We start from the raw sequence: 17,500 nt of genomic DNA on the forward strand, positions 1-17,500 counted from the left end.
CACATGACCCTTTGGGTCATATAGGAGTGTCGCGTCTACAGTCGAGGCCCAGTCTAACCAGGACGTCACCGTCAGCATTGGTGCTGCTGTAGCCCCGGTCTGTAGGGTGGCTGTTGAAGTCACCAGCGCACACGGCAGGGCTGGGACATCTGGCAGGGACGATGGGATCAGTCTGCTGGGGGGGTGGCTTGTAGATGTTGACGATGGTTGTGTCTTGCACTTTGGTGGCGATCCATTCTATCTCTGCACCCTCTGGAGATTGTTCCGACGGCTGACCAGGCCATGTCTTTGCGGACAAAGGTGGCAGTGCCATGATGTTTATTGGCGATGTGACCAGCCAGGGTGTATCCAGGAACCAAGAGTCCAAGAGTCTCCTGCAGGATGTTCACTGTCACGTTGTTTTTGCTGGCTGTTTGCTCAAGGATGTCAATCTTGGCGATGGTAAGACCTTCGACGTTGAGCTGGAGAAGCGCTAGTGCTGGGGCTGTGGTGTGTGGACGTCGTTGTGAGGACATTTGTTTTGCTTAAAGGGCATGCAACCTTGCAACTGCTCTTTAGCTACTTGCGGGGGAGGCCACGTGGAGGCTGTCTTCATCTCCCCCTGTGTGTGTGTGTGTGTGTGTGTGTGTGTGTGTGTGTGTGTGTGTGTCCAGTAAGAGGATTACTCAGGGGAAGTGGTGTACATGTACAATTCCAGAGGCTGTGTTTCACTGTGTCATCAGGGCTGAGCTCTCTCATCAGTCTCAACCATGTTCCACACACACACACACACACACACACACACACACACACATTTTAAATGTGCACACAAAGCAGCCATCACGCGCCAGTGAGTGACATGACTTTTGAGGTGACATGACTTTTGACAGTTTGGGGGCGGAAACCTCTTATGATTGGTCACGTTAAACGTGGTCCCACCCACACGGACCTCCTGGTACCTTGATTGACAGATTCCGATAACTGAACAAGAGGCAGACAATTTGTTGTTCTAAGTGGTTCTAGAACTGCTCCTGTGCTCTGAGCGAAGCGACTGCGTGTTTCTCACAGAGACGCCCCGCTTAGGACGCCAGCGCTGCTGCTAATCCCAACATTTCCCATGGTCCCTCGCTCCTGATGGTTAGTGGTTAATCCTCTCCACTGGAGGAGGGGGGGGGGGAAGGGAGGGAGGAGGAGGGAGGTGGAGGGAGGGGAGTGGAGGGGGGAAGGGAGGAGGGAGGAAGGGGGAGGGAGGAGGGGGGAGGGGATGTCGTGAGAGCGGCTAGAGAGACTAGTACTCTAACATTCAGCACCATGGCTCCAGCTGGGACGTGTGTCCTGGCCCCAGGGGCTGGCTGACGGAGGGACACACTGGGGAGAGGCGACCCGAGGTAGAGGCTCACCCTGGGGGGTCAACAGGAGGGCTGAGAGGGGGTCTCTGGAGGGTCTGTGGAGGCTAAGGACAGCTGAGGACCAAGGCAAACATGGCCTGGTCTGACTGCTTCTGCTTACGAGGCAGGGGCTCCCCGACTGGAGAGGTAGGGACACACACACACACACACACACACAGACAAACACACACAGACAGACACACACACACACAGACAAACACACACAAGCAGACATATGCATGCACACCAGTACACACACACACGCGCGAAGACACATGCACGCACACACATGCAGACACACACACGCGCGCGCACAGACAAACACACACATGCAGACATATACACGTATATCAGAACACACACACACACACACACACATGCATGCATGCACACTGACAAACACACACACACACACGTACACACACACACACACACACACACACCCACACACACACTCAACATACTCATGCTACTGGCTATGGCTATGCATTGGCCTTGCATTCTTAATGGGATGTTCGTGGAACCTTTATTCATCCAGGCTAGAGAACTGCTGTTTAATGGGTGACAGTGGTAGTGGGTGACAGTGGTAGTGTGTATGTGTATGTGTGTGTGTGTGTGTTTCTTCTGATTAATGGGTGACAGTGGTAATGTGTGAGTGTGAGCGTGTGTGTGTGTGTTCTGTTTAATGTGTGACAGTAGAGAGTGAAGGACTGAAGTGACTCATTCACGCTGAACAGATCGGTGTGTATGTGTGCATGCGTGCATGTCTGTGTGTGTGTGTGTGTGTGTGTGTGTGTGTGTGTGTGTATGTGTCTGTCTGTGTGTATGTGTTTCATGTTTAAAGATTGTTCAGTTTTGTGCATACTCACTGAGGTGATGTGATCACAGGCTCTGGTTCTGAGGGGTCTGGCAGCTGCGTTTTGGACTACTACTATTACTACTACTACTAATAATAATAATGTATACTTCATTTATTTATAGTTACAGACTTCGTATGGCTGTGTTGGAGGAGCGAGATAATAGCACATTGCATTCATCGAGCACGAATCAATTACTTTCACCATTTGTAGTGAAAGAGAATTTCATATTTTTGCAATGTGGCATAGATGCAACAATAATTCAGTTTCATCAGAGTTGAGGAGGATGTTTTTGGCCATCCATAATTTAAAGCTATGTCAGAGTAGAGCAGGTCAGAGTAGAGCAGGTCAGAGTAGAGCAGGTCAGAGTAGAGCAGGTCAGAGTAGAGCAGGTCAGAGTAGAGCAGGTCAGAGTAGAGCAGGTCAGAGTAGAGCAGGTCAGAGTAGAGCAGGTCAGAGCAGGTCAGAGTAGAGCAGGTCAGAGTAGAGCAGGTCAGAGTAGAGCAGGTCAGAGTAGAGCAGGTCAGAGTAGAGCAGGTCAGAGTAGAGCAGGTCAGAGTAGAGCAGGTCAGAGTAGAGCAGGTCAGAGTAGAGCAGGTCAGAGTAGAGCAGGTCAGAGTAGAGCAGGTCAGGGTAGAGCAGGTCAGAGTAGAGCAGGTCAGAGTAGAGCAGGTCCGAGTAGAGCAGAGCAGAGTAGAGCAGGTCAGAGTAGAGCAGGTCCGAGTAGAGCAGGTCCGAGTAGAGCAGGTCAGAGTAGAGCAGGTCAGAGTAGAGCAGGTCAGAGTAGAGCAGGTCAGAGTAGAGTAGAGTAGGTCAGAGTAGAGCAGATCAGAGTAGAGCAGGTCAGAGTAGAGCAGGTCAGAGTAGAGCAGGTCAGAGTAGAGCAGGTCAGAGTAGAGCAGGTCAGAGTAGAGCAGGTCAGAGTAGAGCAGGTCAGAGCAGGTCAGAGTAGAGCAGGTCAGAGTAGAGCAGGTCAGAGTAGAGCAGGTCAGAGTAGAGCAGGTCAGAGTAGAGCAGGTCAGAGTAGAGCAGGTCAGAGTAGAGCAGGTCAGAGTAGAGCAGGTCAGAGTAGAGCAGATCAGAGTAGAGCAGGTCAGAGTAGAGGAGGTCAGAGTAGAGCAGGTCAGAGTAGAGCAGGTCAGAGTAGAGCAGGTCAGAGTAGAGCAGGTCAGAGTAGAGCAGGTCAGAGTAGAGCAGGTCAGAGTAGAGCAGGTCAGAGTAGAGCAGGTCAGGGTAGAGCAGGTCAGAGTAGAGCAGGTCAGAGTAGAGCAGGTCCGAGTAGAGCAGAGCAGAGTAGAGCAGGTCAGAGTAGAGCAGGTCAGAGTAGAGCAGGTCAGAGTAGAGCAGGTCAGAGTAAAGCAGGGTCAGAGGGCAAAAACTCTCATCTCACGTATTTTAATGTGGTAGGAGACTTTTATAGGAATTAACACAGACCTCGTGTTTCGATAGCTATGATCGAGCTGCACGCAAAATGGTAATAGCTGGAGACATTATGCATTATGGTTGTACCAGAAATACATATTAACATTTCAGGTAAATGCAAATGTACACCATCATGATGGATTGTATTACCTAGGAGTAGCATACATAGGGGGAAAAGTAGTTGTCCCAATACAGAACCTTGTGGAACACCCTAACTGTTTAGATGAATCACTCTAACTGGCAGTTCCATGTTCAGATGAGTCACTCTAACTGGCAGTTCCATGTTCAGATGAGTCACTCTAACTGTCAGTTCCATGTTCAGATGAGTCACTCTAACTGGCAGTTCCATGTTCAGATGAGTCACTCTAACTGGCAGTTCCATGTTCAGATGAATCACTCTAACTGACAGTACCATGTTCAGATGAATCACTTTAACTGATGGTACCATGCACTGGGTCTAGGATGCAGGTTGGCGGCTAATGGCTAATTAATTAAGATACATGTGTGTGTGTGTGTGTGTGTGTGTGTGTGTCTGTGTGTGTGTCTGTGTCTGTGTGTTTTGTGTGTGTGTATGCACGTCTGTGTGTTTGTGTGTGTGTGTGTGTGTGTGTGTGATCTGATTTCTGACCGTGCGTTTGGCTCCAGTTTTGATGAGGATTATTGTCTAATCCTAAAAGCCTCTTGTTCTCCAGACCACTGGAGACATATTTGCTGCACATATGTGTGTGTGTGTGTGTGTGTGTGTGTGGGTGTGTGGGTGTGTGTGTGTACTCTCCCCCCTGTAAACTTAGTTAGACGTTAGTCTGGTTTAACAGGTAGTCCTGTAGACGTTAGTGTGGTTTAACAGGTAGTCCTGTAGACGTTAGTCTGGTTTAACAGGTAGTCCTGTAGACGTTAGTCTGGTTTAACAGGTAGTCCTGTAGACGTTAGTCTGATTTAACAGGTAGTCCTGTAGATGTTAGTCTGGTTTAACAGGTAGTCCTGAAGACGTTGGTCTGGTCTCAGCCCACTGTTGGAGTCATAAAGGCCACATCCTCGCTATGACAGCTCATGGTCCCTAGCTTCCAATTGGCTCATTCATTCCCTCTCCTGCCCCTCTCCTCCCCCTTCTCCCCCTCTCCTCCCCCTCTCCCCCGCTCCTCTCCCTCTCCCCCATCCTGCCCCTGTCCTCCCCCTCTTGCCCCTCTCCTCCCCCTCTCCCCCTCTCCTCTCCCTCTCCCCCCTCCTGCCCCTCTTCTCCCCCTCTCCTCTCCCTCTCCTCTCCTCCTACTCTCCTCCTCTCCTCCCCCTCTCTTCCCACTCTCCTGCCCCCTCCTCCCTCTTCCCTCCTCTCCTTCTCCTCCTCTCCTTCTCCTCTCCTCTCCTATCCCTCTCCTCCCTCTCTCCTCCCATTCTCCTGCCCCCCTCCTCCCCTTCTCCCCCTCTCCTCCCACTCCCCCTCTTCTCCTCTCCCTCTCCTCCCCCTCTCTCCTCCTCTCCTCCCTCTCTCCTCCCATTCTCCTGCCCCCCTCCTCCCCTTCTCCCCCTCTTCTCCTCCCCCTCTCCTCCCTCTCTCCTCCTCTCCTCCTCTCCTCCTCCTCTCCTCTCCCTCTCCTCCTCCTCTCCTCCTCTCCTCCTCCTCTCCTCCCCCTCTCCTCCCCCTCTCCTCCTCCTCTCCTCTCCCTCTCCTCCTCTCCTCCTCCTCTCCTCCTCTCCTCCTCCTCTCCTCCCCCTCTCCTCCTCCTCTCCTCTCCCTCTCCTCCTCCTCTCCTCCTCTCCTCCTCCTCTCCTCCCCCTCTCCTCCCCCTCTCCTCCGCCTCTCCTGCAGATGAGAACTCTGGGTCAGCCACCTCGTAGAATAAGGGTTGAAACAATAGAATAATAATCTTTAACCTCGGCCAGTCAGGACGTGTGTGTGGGCGTGTGTGCGTGCGAGTTTGTGCCCACTTGTAAAATTCGAGCCCTTCCGTGCGGCCGCTTGTATCAAGGTAATCCCCTGAGCTTCCGATTATTGTCATGGCATCAGAGTGATTCTAATTCGGTTGCCAAGGGCTTTTACAATAGGATGACCTGACCTGACTGTTCTGATGACACAGCGTACACATCCGGATACTTCCTTTGTTACATCACACCCCTGTCTCCCATAGGCTTGCATTGAAACTACGGCTTTTCTTGTTCTTGTTTCTTTTTTTTTCAGTGCGGCAGACCCACTCTTATATTTTTCATTTTCATGGGATAGAGACAGTGGAGAAAGACAGGAAAGTAAGGAGGAGAGGGTATGCCAGCAGGGAATGGGCCAGATTCAAACCTGTGCCGACATGGGCATACTGTATGTGTGCACTGTTGGCCATGATGCTGGACAACTGGACCACCCTCAGGCCACAAAACTGCTGCTTTTCAATACATAATTGCTAGCCTTTTAAAAAAATTGTTGTTATTAAAATACCCAAAGGTTGCTGTGTTGAACTTACGCAGACTTGTTATTGTTCTTAATCGTTAAAAGGAGCCGGAGATAGCTAGCCCTGTGGCTGCAGGCAGCTAGGAGAGAGCTAGCCCTGTGACTGCAGGCAGCTAGGAGAGAGCTAGCCCTGTGAGTGCAGGAGCCAACGCTATCCATCTACAGCTGCTCTCCTTTACCACACACTTCCTGTCTGTCCATCTACAGCTGCTCTCCTTTACCACACACTTCCTGTCCATCTACAGCTCCTCTCTTTCACCACACACGTTCTGGTCTGGTGGACCAACGCCTCAAACTTCATTAAGCTAATAGAAAGATAGGAGAAAATGGACATCGCATAGCCATTGGCTTTACTTCACATCAATCATCTCTCTCTCTCTCTCTCTCTCTCTCTCTCTCTCTCTCTCTCTCTCTCTCTAGAGGAGCTTCCTGGGTTTCACCTCATTCTCCATCAGAGATGTGTTCAGTACCAAGGAGCCACAGCTCTCCCTCAGCCTCAGGTAAACCTCACCTTACCTTATCTCACCTTACCTCACCTTACCTCACCTTACCTTACCTTACCTCACCTTACCTCACCTTACCTCACCTTACCTCACCTTACCTTAACTTACCCCACCTCACCTCACCTTACCTCACCTTACCTAACCCTGACCCTGAACCCTGATGTACTTTCCCCATTCTGGATTCTGGTTCCTTGTTCACGGTTGCCAGGATACCCTAAAGGAGGAAGTGAGAGAGGATTAGCTCCTCCCCCTAAAGCTCTTCTACAACGAGCCAGGCTGTTCCTCCTCAGTAGGACAGACGGAGGGAGGGAGGAAAGGAGAGACAGAGAGATGGCTGACTGACTGAATGACTGATTGACTGACTGACTAACTGGCTGATTGACTGATTAACTGAGACTGACTGTCTTACTGACTGACTGACTGTCTGCATTTACATTTACATTTTTGGCACCTTTATCCAAAGCAACTTACAACAGACACATTTGTAAGTAAGTGAATCATCTATACATCAGTTATAGCAAGAGAAAGTAATCTATGCTATGACCAGGGGCCATTGGCAGTCACAACGCTACAAGAAGGAAGGATTTAACTGTCATTTTACTGTCTGCTCAGCACAGGAGGCCGTGTTACAGATGATGTGTGATGACAGTGATGATGTTGGGGATTGTTAAGTGGTTGTAGCTATGATAACATCTTAGTCAGGTGATGTTACAGTGTATTCGTAGCTATGACAACAGATTTTAACGTTATTGTTTAACATTATTGTATTGACATTGTTATTTGTTGATGTTGTTGTTTGTTAACATTGTTGTTTGTTGACACTGTTGTTTGTTGACATTGTTTTTTGTTGACATGTCTCTCTCTCTCTCTCTCTCTCCTTCTGTCAGGTCGGTGGATGGAGTGAGTGGGGTTGGGGAGGTGAGGGTGGGGCGTCTAGGGGAGATGGAGGAGGGAGAGAGGGATGCCACCACTCCTCCAGACATCCTGGGACACAGGGTAACACACTCTACCTACCTGTGTGTGTGTGTGTGTGTGTGTGTGTGTGTGTGTGTGTGTGTGTGTGTGTGTGTGTGCTCCACAGTTCGATAATGCGATAATGATGTTGGATGTTTTGGCGTTCTCTATAAGCATGTCAGAGTGCTCCAGGTAAAGCAACAGCAATGTGTGTGTGTGTGGGGGGGGTGACTGTGTGTGTGACCACTATGTGTGTTTGTGTGTCTCTCTCCAGTGTCCTCTCCTGTGTGACTCTCTACATGGTTCTATGGATGACAAAGACAACAGTCCTATGATGAGGGCTGGTGAGATTCTCCTGCAACACAGAACACACACACACACACACACACATTTTAGTATCTTTAATTGCGTTCACATTTTACAATAAAATTCTTGAACACAAACATTAGTAGATGCATCACTAATACAGTGTGTGTATGTGTGTGTGTGTGTGTGTGTGTGTGTGCCTGTGTTTGTTCCTGTGTGTGTGTGCCTGTGTGTGTGTGTTTCTGTGTGTGTTTCTGTGTGTGCCTGTGTGTGTGTGTGTGTGTGTGTGTGTGTGTGTGCATGCCTGTGTGTGTGTGTGTGTGTGTGCACGTGTGTGTGTGCATGCCTGTGTGTGTGTGTGTGTGTGTGTGTGCGTGCCTGTGTGTGTGTGTGTGTGTGTGTGTGTGTGCATGCCTGTGTGCCTGTGTGTGTGTGTGTGTGTGTGTGTGTGTGTGTCCAGTCTTCAGGAGCCCAGTGTGTAAGGTGTACAGGTTCCAGAACGAGGCGGGAGGCTGGCTGCTGGTCAGGGAGCAGATGAGTGACACCCGCCTGTCCTTCAGCCTGCCCAGACAGCTGCTGGCCCTGCACATACAGGACGACATGAGGAGGTGAGGGTGTGTGTGTGTGGGGGGGCGGGGGGCGTTTGTGTGTGTTTCAAGATTATTGTTACATCCCCTTATACGTATTATAAGTATAAGAGAGTTCTTAGGCTTCACGAACAATAGAAATAGCATTATATTAGATTCGGTGGCAGTGGGTGTAAGAGGTAGTATTGTGTAAAGTGATTGTGTTTAAGGGTAGGTAGTGTGTGTGCATGGTTGCTTGCATGGGGATAAATCGTCATTGTTATGTGTGTGTGTGTGTGTGTGTCTTTCATATCCACTTTTTAAAGGTGTTTGGTTTCACTACCATTGGGAGTGAAGCAATACAAGAAGCTCCCTTATGTGTGTGTGTGTGTGTGTGTGTGTCTGTGTCTGTGTATGTGTATGTGTATGTGTATGTGTATGTGTATGTGTATGTGTATGTCTATGTGTGTATGTGTGTGTGTGTGTGGGGGGGGGGGAATGTTTTCTTGGCACACTTGGCCTGTTAATACCAATCAATCATTGCTTGAATACCACAGCCTATTTGAGTATTGTTGCTGACCATGGCCACAATGTTACCCATCTTCCAGCATGATAATGCACCATGTCACAAAGCAACAGTCATCTCAAAATAGTTTCATCAACATGAGGTCAGTGTTCTTCAGTGGCCTTCCCAGGAGCTGTGGGATGTGGTAGAACAGCAGATTCACAGCTTGAAAGTGCACCTGAAACATCTGCAGGAATTGTGTGATGCAATCATGTCATCATGGATCAGAATCTCAAAGGAATCAATGTTACAAAGAATTGAGGTTGCTTTGAGAGCAAAGGGAGGCCCTACCCAGTATTAATATAGTGTTCCTAATAAAGGGAGACCCTACCCAGTATTAGCATAGTGTTCCTTTACTCATCCCTCTCTTCCTTGACCCCCCTTTCCCCCCACCCCCCTCAGGGTCCAGGAGCTGCGTGACCTCGGTGACCTCTCCCCCCACTGGGACGCCCTCAGGAGTGATGTCATCGGCCACCACAGCCAGCTGATCAGCTGCTACCAGGACACACTCACACAGCTGCACAGACTGACAGGTACACACACACACACACACACACACACACACACACACACACACACACACACACACACAGTGATGGTGTGTACTGTGTACTCTTTGCTTCCTGGTTCTGATTTAGACGTGCTTCTTCCTCGCTCCCCTCCTCGCACTGCTTTCTTGCTTTTTTTTCTCCCTTAATTCTCTAGCTTTTACTATTTTTTTTGCTCTCTACTATTTTTACTATGTCTACTATCCCTAACCCTAACCCTAACCCTGTCAATGTTGTGTGGATCTTTCAAAGAGAGTCGACTTTTTAGAATATAGCCTGCAAAGAAGATTCGCTGCCCTGGAAACTCGCTATGCTAATGGTCCTCCCCCCAGGTCCGCCAGTTGGTGATGCTTGCTCTATACTATGCCACACACAGCCTACACAGAGACCAAACACAAAGCTACTCAAGCTAGCCCTTTTTAATGATAGATCATAGCTAATAAGTCTCTCTTAATCAACGACTTGATTAGCTCCTATGGACTTGATTTTTTGTTTGTAACCGAGACCTGGCTAAACAAAGATAACAAGGCACCAAATCTTATTGAGTCAGCACCCCCCAACTTCTGCAGCAGTTATGAGTTTTATGATCCATATTCCAAGCGTTATAAATTAGTTGCAAATATAGGCTGAATGTGTTATACCGCCAGGATAGCGGTTGAACATCGATGCAGTATCAAACGTGTCATTTTACACTGCGATCTCACACACTGTATGGTGCAAGATAGCAGATAAACAGAAACACAGTACCTGCAATCTCACACCTGACATATCGGGAAGAGCAGTGCTTGAATACAGTTGCAGTAATACGACTTTTATCTTTTTATTCATTGTCTTATGATGTTGTTAAATGTTTATCTATTTATTAGCTATATATACGTATCTATTCTTGCCATTTTTATTTATATTTGTATTTTATTATATTTTTCTTACTATCCTTCTTTTTCAGTATTTTTGTAATGCTATATGTAAAGCACTTTGAATTGCCCCTTAACGTAACCTTGCCTTGCCTTGCCTTGCCTTGCCTGTGTTGTAGGGTCTGAGTCGTGCTTCAAGCCCAGCAGCAGTAAGAGTAACAGACACCTGGAGTTCATACCTGTCAACCTCCACACTCAGAGGATACAGGTCACCTGCCCCAGGAAGACAGGTGTGTGTGTGTGTGTGTGTGTGTGTGTGTGTGTGTGTGTGTGTGTGTGTGTCTGTGTGTGTGTCCAGGTGTGTGGTATGACGTAGTAACAGTGTGTGTCTGTGTGTGTGTGTGTGTGTGTGTGTGTGTGTGTGTGTGTGTATCCAGGTGTGTGGTATGACATAGTAACAGTGTGTGTGTGTGTGTGTGTGTGTATTTCCAGGTGTGTGGTATGATGTAGTAACAGTGTGTGTGTGTGTGTGTGTGTGTGTGTGTGTGTGTGTGTCCAGGTGTGTGGTATGATGTAGTAACAGTGTGTGTGTGTGTGTGTGTGTCCAGGTGTGTGGTATGACATAGTAACAGTGTGTGTGTGTGTGTGTGTGTGTGTGTGTATCCAGGTGTGTGGTATGACATAGTAACAGTGTGTGTGTGTGTGTGTGTGTGTGTCCAGGTGTGTGGTATGACATAGTAACAGTGGGGGCTCCAGCAGACCACCACCAGGGCTTCAAACACGGAGGGCTGCAGAGACTCAACAAGCTCCACACCGACAAGAAGAGGTGTGTGTGTCTGTGTGTGGTGTGTGCATGTGTGTGCATGCCGTTTGTGTGTGTGTGTGCGCGTGTGTGTATGTGTGGCATACTACCATACTGTTCATACTAGGACATAGATTTTGAGTATGCAGTGCGTTCACACAGTATAGTATGTGAAATATGAGTATGTGAGAAATCTAGTATGGATGCTAGATTATTCCCAATCTCTGAGTATGCAAAGAGACCACACTATTCGGCTACTCAATCCCCAAAATGCATTGCTCGTCTTTTCAGTCTCGTCAAACTGCGTCATATAAACTCGTTATACAGCTGTTGTTTACATGATCCGCGAGCCTTGAGACCAAAAGTTGCACTCTATTTGATACTCTTCAGCTGCAGCACCCCAACTAATCTGATCACGGATGAGCGGTGGTATTTTCACTATTTGGGGAATTTACATGGTGAAATGCATTCTTAAACATGACTACGTCGTCATGATTACAAAGATGCCACTTAAAATGCATAAAATCCAAGTTTATTTGTGTCTTACACACATGTTCGCTTAGTATTTGACTGCCTGTATCCCAGTCACGAATGGTCCCAGTATTGTAGCTTCAGACTGAACAAGTTGGGTTGTATTGTGCTTAGCGATAGCCCACGATATAATTTATAATAATTTTATAATTTATAATTCAATTTTAATTTTATAATAATTATGTTATTGCTCATATATATTTATTTTAATCCTGTTCTTTTACCAACTGCTAAGACAACAATATAGTAAGCTAGTTACTTTAGCTAGCTAAAGATATTGGCCCCCAAATAATTGTACAACTTGTTTAACTAATATCTTCCAACGTTTCTGTCGAACCCTGAAGTGAAGGTATCTAAGCAACGTAATGTAGCTAGCGAACAGAAGTGGGAAAAAAACGTCAGATCAGATATATAAACGGGTTATCACCCGGGGAGACAGACTAGAGCACGTTAGGTTAACACAGTGTTTCCGGTTTCTGGTGCTCACCATCCTCCTGGCAGCTGATTGGGCACCCCCCCCCCCCCTTCTGGCAGTCTCCCAGCTCCTTTTCTGTGTGTGTGTGTGTGTGTGTGTGTGTGTGTGTGTGTGTGTGTGGGTGTGTCGATGTGTCGGTGTGTCTGCATGTGTGGTATGACGTAGTAACAGTGTGTGTGTGTGTGTATGTGTGTGTGTGTGTGTGTGTGTGTGTGTGTCTGTGTGTATTCCCCATGTCATTCCCCCATGTCAGAGTGGGGAACACTATAAGGGATTATTAAATTTGTGCCATAGTTTAAACTGTGTCAGCGTGGGGATTACGGTTGTGTGTGTGTGTGTCTGTGTGTGTGTGTGTGTGTGTGTGTGTGTGTGTGTGGGAGGGGGGGATTATGGATGCAGAAGTAGATCAGAGGAGGAGATTTAGACACACTATAGATCAACTTAGGAAACAGGTGGGACACCCCCCCTCCCTCCCTCTCTCTCTCTCTCTCTCTCTCTCTCTCTCTCTCTCTCTCTCTCTCTCTCTCTCTCTCTCTCTCTCTCTCTCTCTCTCTCTCACTGCCCCCCCTCTCTCTATTCAATTCAAGCAACTTTATTGGCATGAACTACCAATGTAAATATAAATAAAGCATACAAACAATGTACAATACCATTTTTCTTTACTTCCCTATGGATCCCTCTCTCCCTTTCCCTCCCTCTCTCTCCTCCCTCCCTATTCATCCCTCTCTCTCCCTCCCTCCCTATTCATCCCTCTCCCTCCCTCTCTGTCCTCCCTCCCTATTCATCCCTCTCCCTCCCTCCCCCCATCCCTCCCTATTCATCCCTCCCTCCCTCCCTCCCTCCAACACCCCCCAGTGTTCCTGGTGTCTCCTACTCCCCAGAGGAGAGCTCCAGGGCCAGGGAGGTTCTCAGCAGTGTAGCCCAGCTCCAGCCTCTCATCTCTGGGCTAGCAGAGGGGCTCCTGCAGGCTTCCCTGGAGCTCAGCTCCACATCACTACAGGAGGCTCTGCAGGGCCTGGCACAGAGGGTGAGACACACACACACACACACACACACACACTTACACAGAAAGTGGTCAAATCGGTCGTCAAACTATTTCTGATCTAAAGGTCTGATTTTGATTTTCTTTTTTACAACACACAAGTTTTGAAGTACCCACTCGATATTTTTTTAACAGTTTTTTTTTTACGATAAATAGATCGGTTTTTTTCATTGGTCGATCGATGTGCCTACACAGACGCACACACACAGACACACACACACACACACACACACACACACACACACACACACAAAAAGGTTTTAGAAGAAGGTGGTAGAAGAAGGTTTCTCCTTCTATCAGTGGCCCCGGGCCTGAGCTAGATTACTCTTCCTGCCACTAATGGTGGACTGATGATTCACATGCTTAGCATTCAAATGTACCGTATTTTCCGGACTATAAGTCGCGGTTTTTTTCATACTTTGGCTGGTCCTGCGACTTATAGTCAGGTGCGACTTATATATCAATAATTCATAATCTCTGACTGACATGAACTGACATACGGTAATCTCTGACTGACATGAACCAAGGAGTAACTTCCGCTAGCGCCTCATACACGATAGAATAGCCATTATACTTGACAATGTGGACATTAAACACGACATGTGGACATTAAACATGATGTTATGGACCTTATACACAATGTTATGGACTTTATAAACGATATTAAAGTCATTTATTCCTTCCAGAGACTGTTCTATGTTGCTAAGTTACCTAGGGTTGCCACCCGTCCCTTAAAATACGGAATCGTTCCGTATCTGACAGTTAAAAGATGCGTCCCGTTTTGAACCAATACGGAACGCTGTTTGTTCCGTATTTTCAATCCACCAGCATTGCGTGATTCCTCCAATATATCATACAGAGCTGCCAAGTCTTTTATTTGTGAAATTCCTTTAAATAAAGCTACCGGACACGAGTTTCGTGGCATCTTTCTGCACGCGAGTTAACTTGAGTCTGCAATCGAAGCGGGAGGCGCGCGCTGCTGGAAGAACCTGTGTTCACGCGAGCTGCACGTAAGTCTTAGAACGTAGCAAGCAGTGTTGCCAGATTGGGCTACTTTTGGTCATACTGGACGGGTGGATTCGGCAGCTTTTAGACTGGTTGGGCTGGAAATGGTCAATTCCGTCTGGCAACCCTGGTAGCAAAATATGTGCATGTATACGTATCTGGTAGCCTGGTACTTTCAAATCGCAAGTTGTTACATCCTCTGTTCTCTTTTTCGGGGTGATGGAGGAGAGATTGGCAGTGAAATATCCATGATGGGACTTTGCTCATCATCCTCCGTCCTCACACTCATGTTTTTCCCCCTCCATTAATCTTCTGTTATTCAACACGAGTGTGAAAACGGATTGTATCCTTTATCTCAAAGACACTATGGCATACCGTTTCTAAAATTCACTTAATATTCACTTAATTTGGGTGAGATGATAGGCCTACTTTGCAACTTTACAGTTTTGGTAACTGTTTTTTGTTTCTCTACTGTAACATAATATAACATTGTTATTATTATTATTATTATTGTTAAATACAATGTACAATACAAATACAACAATTGGGGGTCCCTCAAAAAAAAAATCTGGTATGTCCTGTATAACATGATAGCCATCTATGAGCAATGCACTGACACTTTAAATGAATGTGCAATAACACTATGTGCAATATGACAACCCTAGTCGTCTTATCTGTACAGTATAGTATAGTGGATAGTGTACATAGCCTTTATTTATGTAAACCAGCTCCTTTCCCTTCTTGTTTTTTTAGTTCTTTTTTTCTTTCCTAGCACCAGGGGAGTCACCCCTCCCAAATTTCGTTGTTTGGTACCTGTACTATAGCAATGACAATAAAGACCATTCATTCATTCATTCATTCATTCATAAGATGATGACCAAGGGTCTTTCTGCTGCTGACCAAGGGGCTGAGTCCTGTTGATGGGGCCCAATTTTCTTTTAGACTCTGTAGGCTACTGTATTTGTTTATTAAGACTTACATAAAATGATATATTGTCTGAATTTGTCTTGTTTTATCAAATCAATTATTTTTATTTATTGTGCTGGTTTATTATGAACAACATGTAAAATTGCAGGAAACTAGCACAAATAATTGTGTGGGAGAGAGGGGCCGCCGCTGCCAAAACGTGCACAGTTTTGGGTCGCTCCACCGCCAAAAAATCTCACTCCAAACTTTTGGTGAAACTTGGCAGCCCTTATTGAAACGATGTTTAACTTATGATTTACTAGCACTGGCGCCCCCACCCCACCCTTGGGCCCGTGGTGGTCGTGGTCCCGAGGAGCGGGGCCCCTACTGCGAGGGGTGTCCCTTATTTCTCTGACTGAAAGGTGGCAACCCTAAAGTTACCCCCGCGAGGCTATTTTGCTACTTCCGCTAGCGCCACATACGCGATAGAATAGCCATTATACTCGACAATGTGGACATTAAACACGACAATGTGGACATTAAACATGATATTATGGACCTTATACACGATATTATGAACGTTATACACGATATTAAAGTCATTTATTACCTTTCAGAGGCTGTTCAATGTTGCATTGTTTGTAGGCCGCCCTTCATCCTAACTACTTCCGTTTTTCACCAAGCTATCTTTGTCATGGCCTTATACACGATAAATAGTCGTTACACTCGACAATGTGGACATTAAGCACTATATTATGAACGTTATACACGCTATTATGAACGTTATACACGATATTAAAGTCATTTATTACCTTTCAGAGGCTGTTCCATCCTGTTTGCTTGCTCCCGCGACGCCATTTTGCTAACCTTCGTTAGCAACGCGCTAGCTAGCCCTGGCTTTACACTCGATAATTTAAGTATTTCTAACCTTTCAGAAGAAGTTTTAACGTGAATTATGTCCTTCCTGGGCTTACAAATCCTCTCATGTCTCTTCACAGTGCCAGACTAGAGTCAAGCTCAACAGGGTCTTCTTTCCCCGCTGATTCCGCCAAGCCCGTTCCCTTGAACCATGCGACTTATAGTCCAGTGCGACTTATATGTGGTTTTTCCCTCTTCACGACCCATTTTTGGTCTGCTGCGACTTATACTCGGGTGCGACTTATAGTCCGGAAAATACGGTATTGATTGTAAGTCGCTTTGGAATAAGGCGTCTGCTAAATGCCAAAAATGTAAATGTAAACTTACGACGCTCTTGTGTCCCCCCTCTGCAGACGGAGCAGTTTGTGCATGCACTCAAAGATGAGCTGGTTAAGAGCACCCTATTGGCTCTCCACGCCGCACCCCCCGTCTACCTCAGCCCCGCCCCTGTCACAGCCGGCAACGGCACGGCTCACTGTCCCTCGGCCAATCAGAAAGCACCTCTGCCACTACGCCGACAGGACGCCCCCCAATGCACAGAGTTTGACGAGGAGGAGTGGGCAAGTCACCGTTTTTGTGTGTGTGGGTGGGTGGGTGGATGGGTGGGTGTGTGTGATTGTGTGTGTGTGTGTGTGTGGTTGTATGTGGGTGTGGATGTGTGTGTGTGTGGATGTGTGTCTAGGACACAGTTTGGGGTAACAATTTTCGATGTGTGTGTGTGTGTGTGTGTGTGTGTAGGACAGGGTGTGGGCTAACGTTGCCATGAGTCTGAACTGCATCATCGCCATGGTGGACCGGCTACAGGGAAGAGAGAACAGCTCACATGAAGTGAACTCAGAGCAGCGGAAATCGTCAACCAATCCTGGTAGGGAGCTGCTAAGCCCCAGGAGGTCGACTACTGGAAGCCCCATAGGGCCCCATACATAGTAAACCCAGACATTTTGATTCTTATGAACTTTTATGATTTAAATGTTATCTATAGGCCTAGTGGATGAAATTCAACTTGGTTGCTAAGAGTTGCATGTTGGGCAATTTGAGTAATTAGCATATTATGCCAATTAATCGCTAACGGGTTAGGGGGTAGGAGGTAGGGGCATACCTATAAATGACAGGGTTAACCCTTTAAAGTGAGATGTTATTATTGTATTATAATCATTAACAATCTTTTCCTCTCCCTCCTTCCCTCCCTCCCTCCTTCCTTCCCCTTCCCACCCTCTCTCCCTCTCTCCCACCCCCTTCCACCCTCTCTCCCACCCTCCTTTCCTTCCTCTTCCCACCCTCTCTCTCTCCCTCCTTCCCACCCTCTCCCCCCCCTATCTCAGACAGCGATGTGTGTAGCTGGCAGGAGCAGCTGCTCCCCCTGGTGGTGACGCTGAGGGAGTGTGTGAGCGAGGCGGGGGAGAGGGCCCGCAGCGCCATGGCCTACGTCCTCCTGCAGGGGG

At 47.5% G+C, this 17,500-nt stretch overlaps 1 protein-coding gene across 1 annotated transcript in view; it reads left to right on the forward strand.

The window, feature by feature from the left end:
* Window positions 1-17,500, forward strand: part of LOC308169365 (inositol polyphosphate 4-phosphatase type II-like) — a 25,833-nt gene that overhangs the window by 3,457 nt on the left and 4,876 nt on the right. Inside the window, exons 7-17 of the mRNA XM_080544047.1 lie at window positions 6,504-6,583; window positions 7,474-7,582; window positions 7,815-7,884; window positions 8,307-8,454; window positions 9,380-9,510; window positions 10,559-10,669; window positions 11,100-11,205; window positions 13,043-13,214; window positions 16,412-16,618; window positions 16,797-16,923; window positions 17,381-17,500. The exon at window positions 17,381-17,500 is cut by the window's right edge and continues 65 nt beyond it. Of these exons, the coding sequence (XP_080400173.1) occupies window positions 6,504-6,583; window positions 7,474-7,582; window positions 7,815-7,884; window positions 8,307-8,454; window positions 9,380-9,510; window positions 10,559-10,669; window positions 11,100-11,205; window positions 13,043-13,214; window positions 16,412-16,618; window positions 16,797-16,923; window positions 17,381-17,500 (1,381 nt within the window). The remainder of the gene's footprint in view (window positions 1-6,503; window positions 6,584-7,473; window positions 7,583-7,814; window positions 7,885-8,306; window positions 8,455-9,379; window positions 9,511-10,558; window positions 10,670-11,099; window positions 11,206-13,042; window positions 13,215-16,411; window positions 16,619-16,796; window positions 16,924-17,380) is intronic.

Source organism: Nansenia antarctica (genome assembly GCF_963989245.1).
Source record: "Nansenia antarctica genome assembly, chromosome: 13".
In the NCBI taxonomy this organism is placed as follows: Eukaryota; Metazoa; Chordata; class Actinopteri; order Argentiniformes; family Microstomatidae; genus Nansenia; species Nansenia antarctica.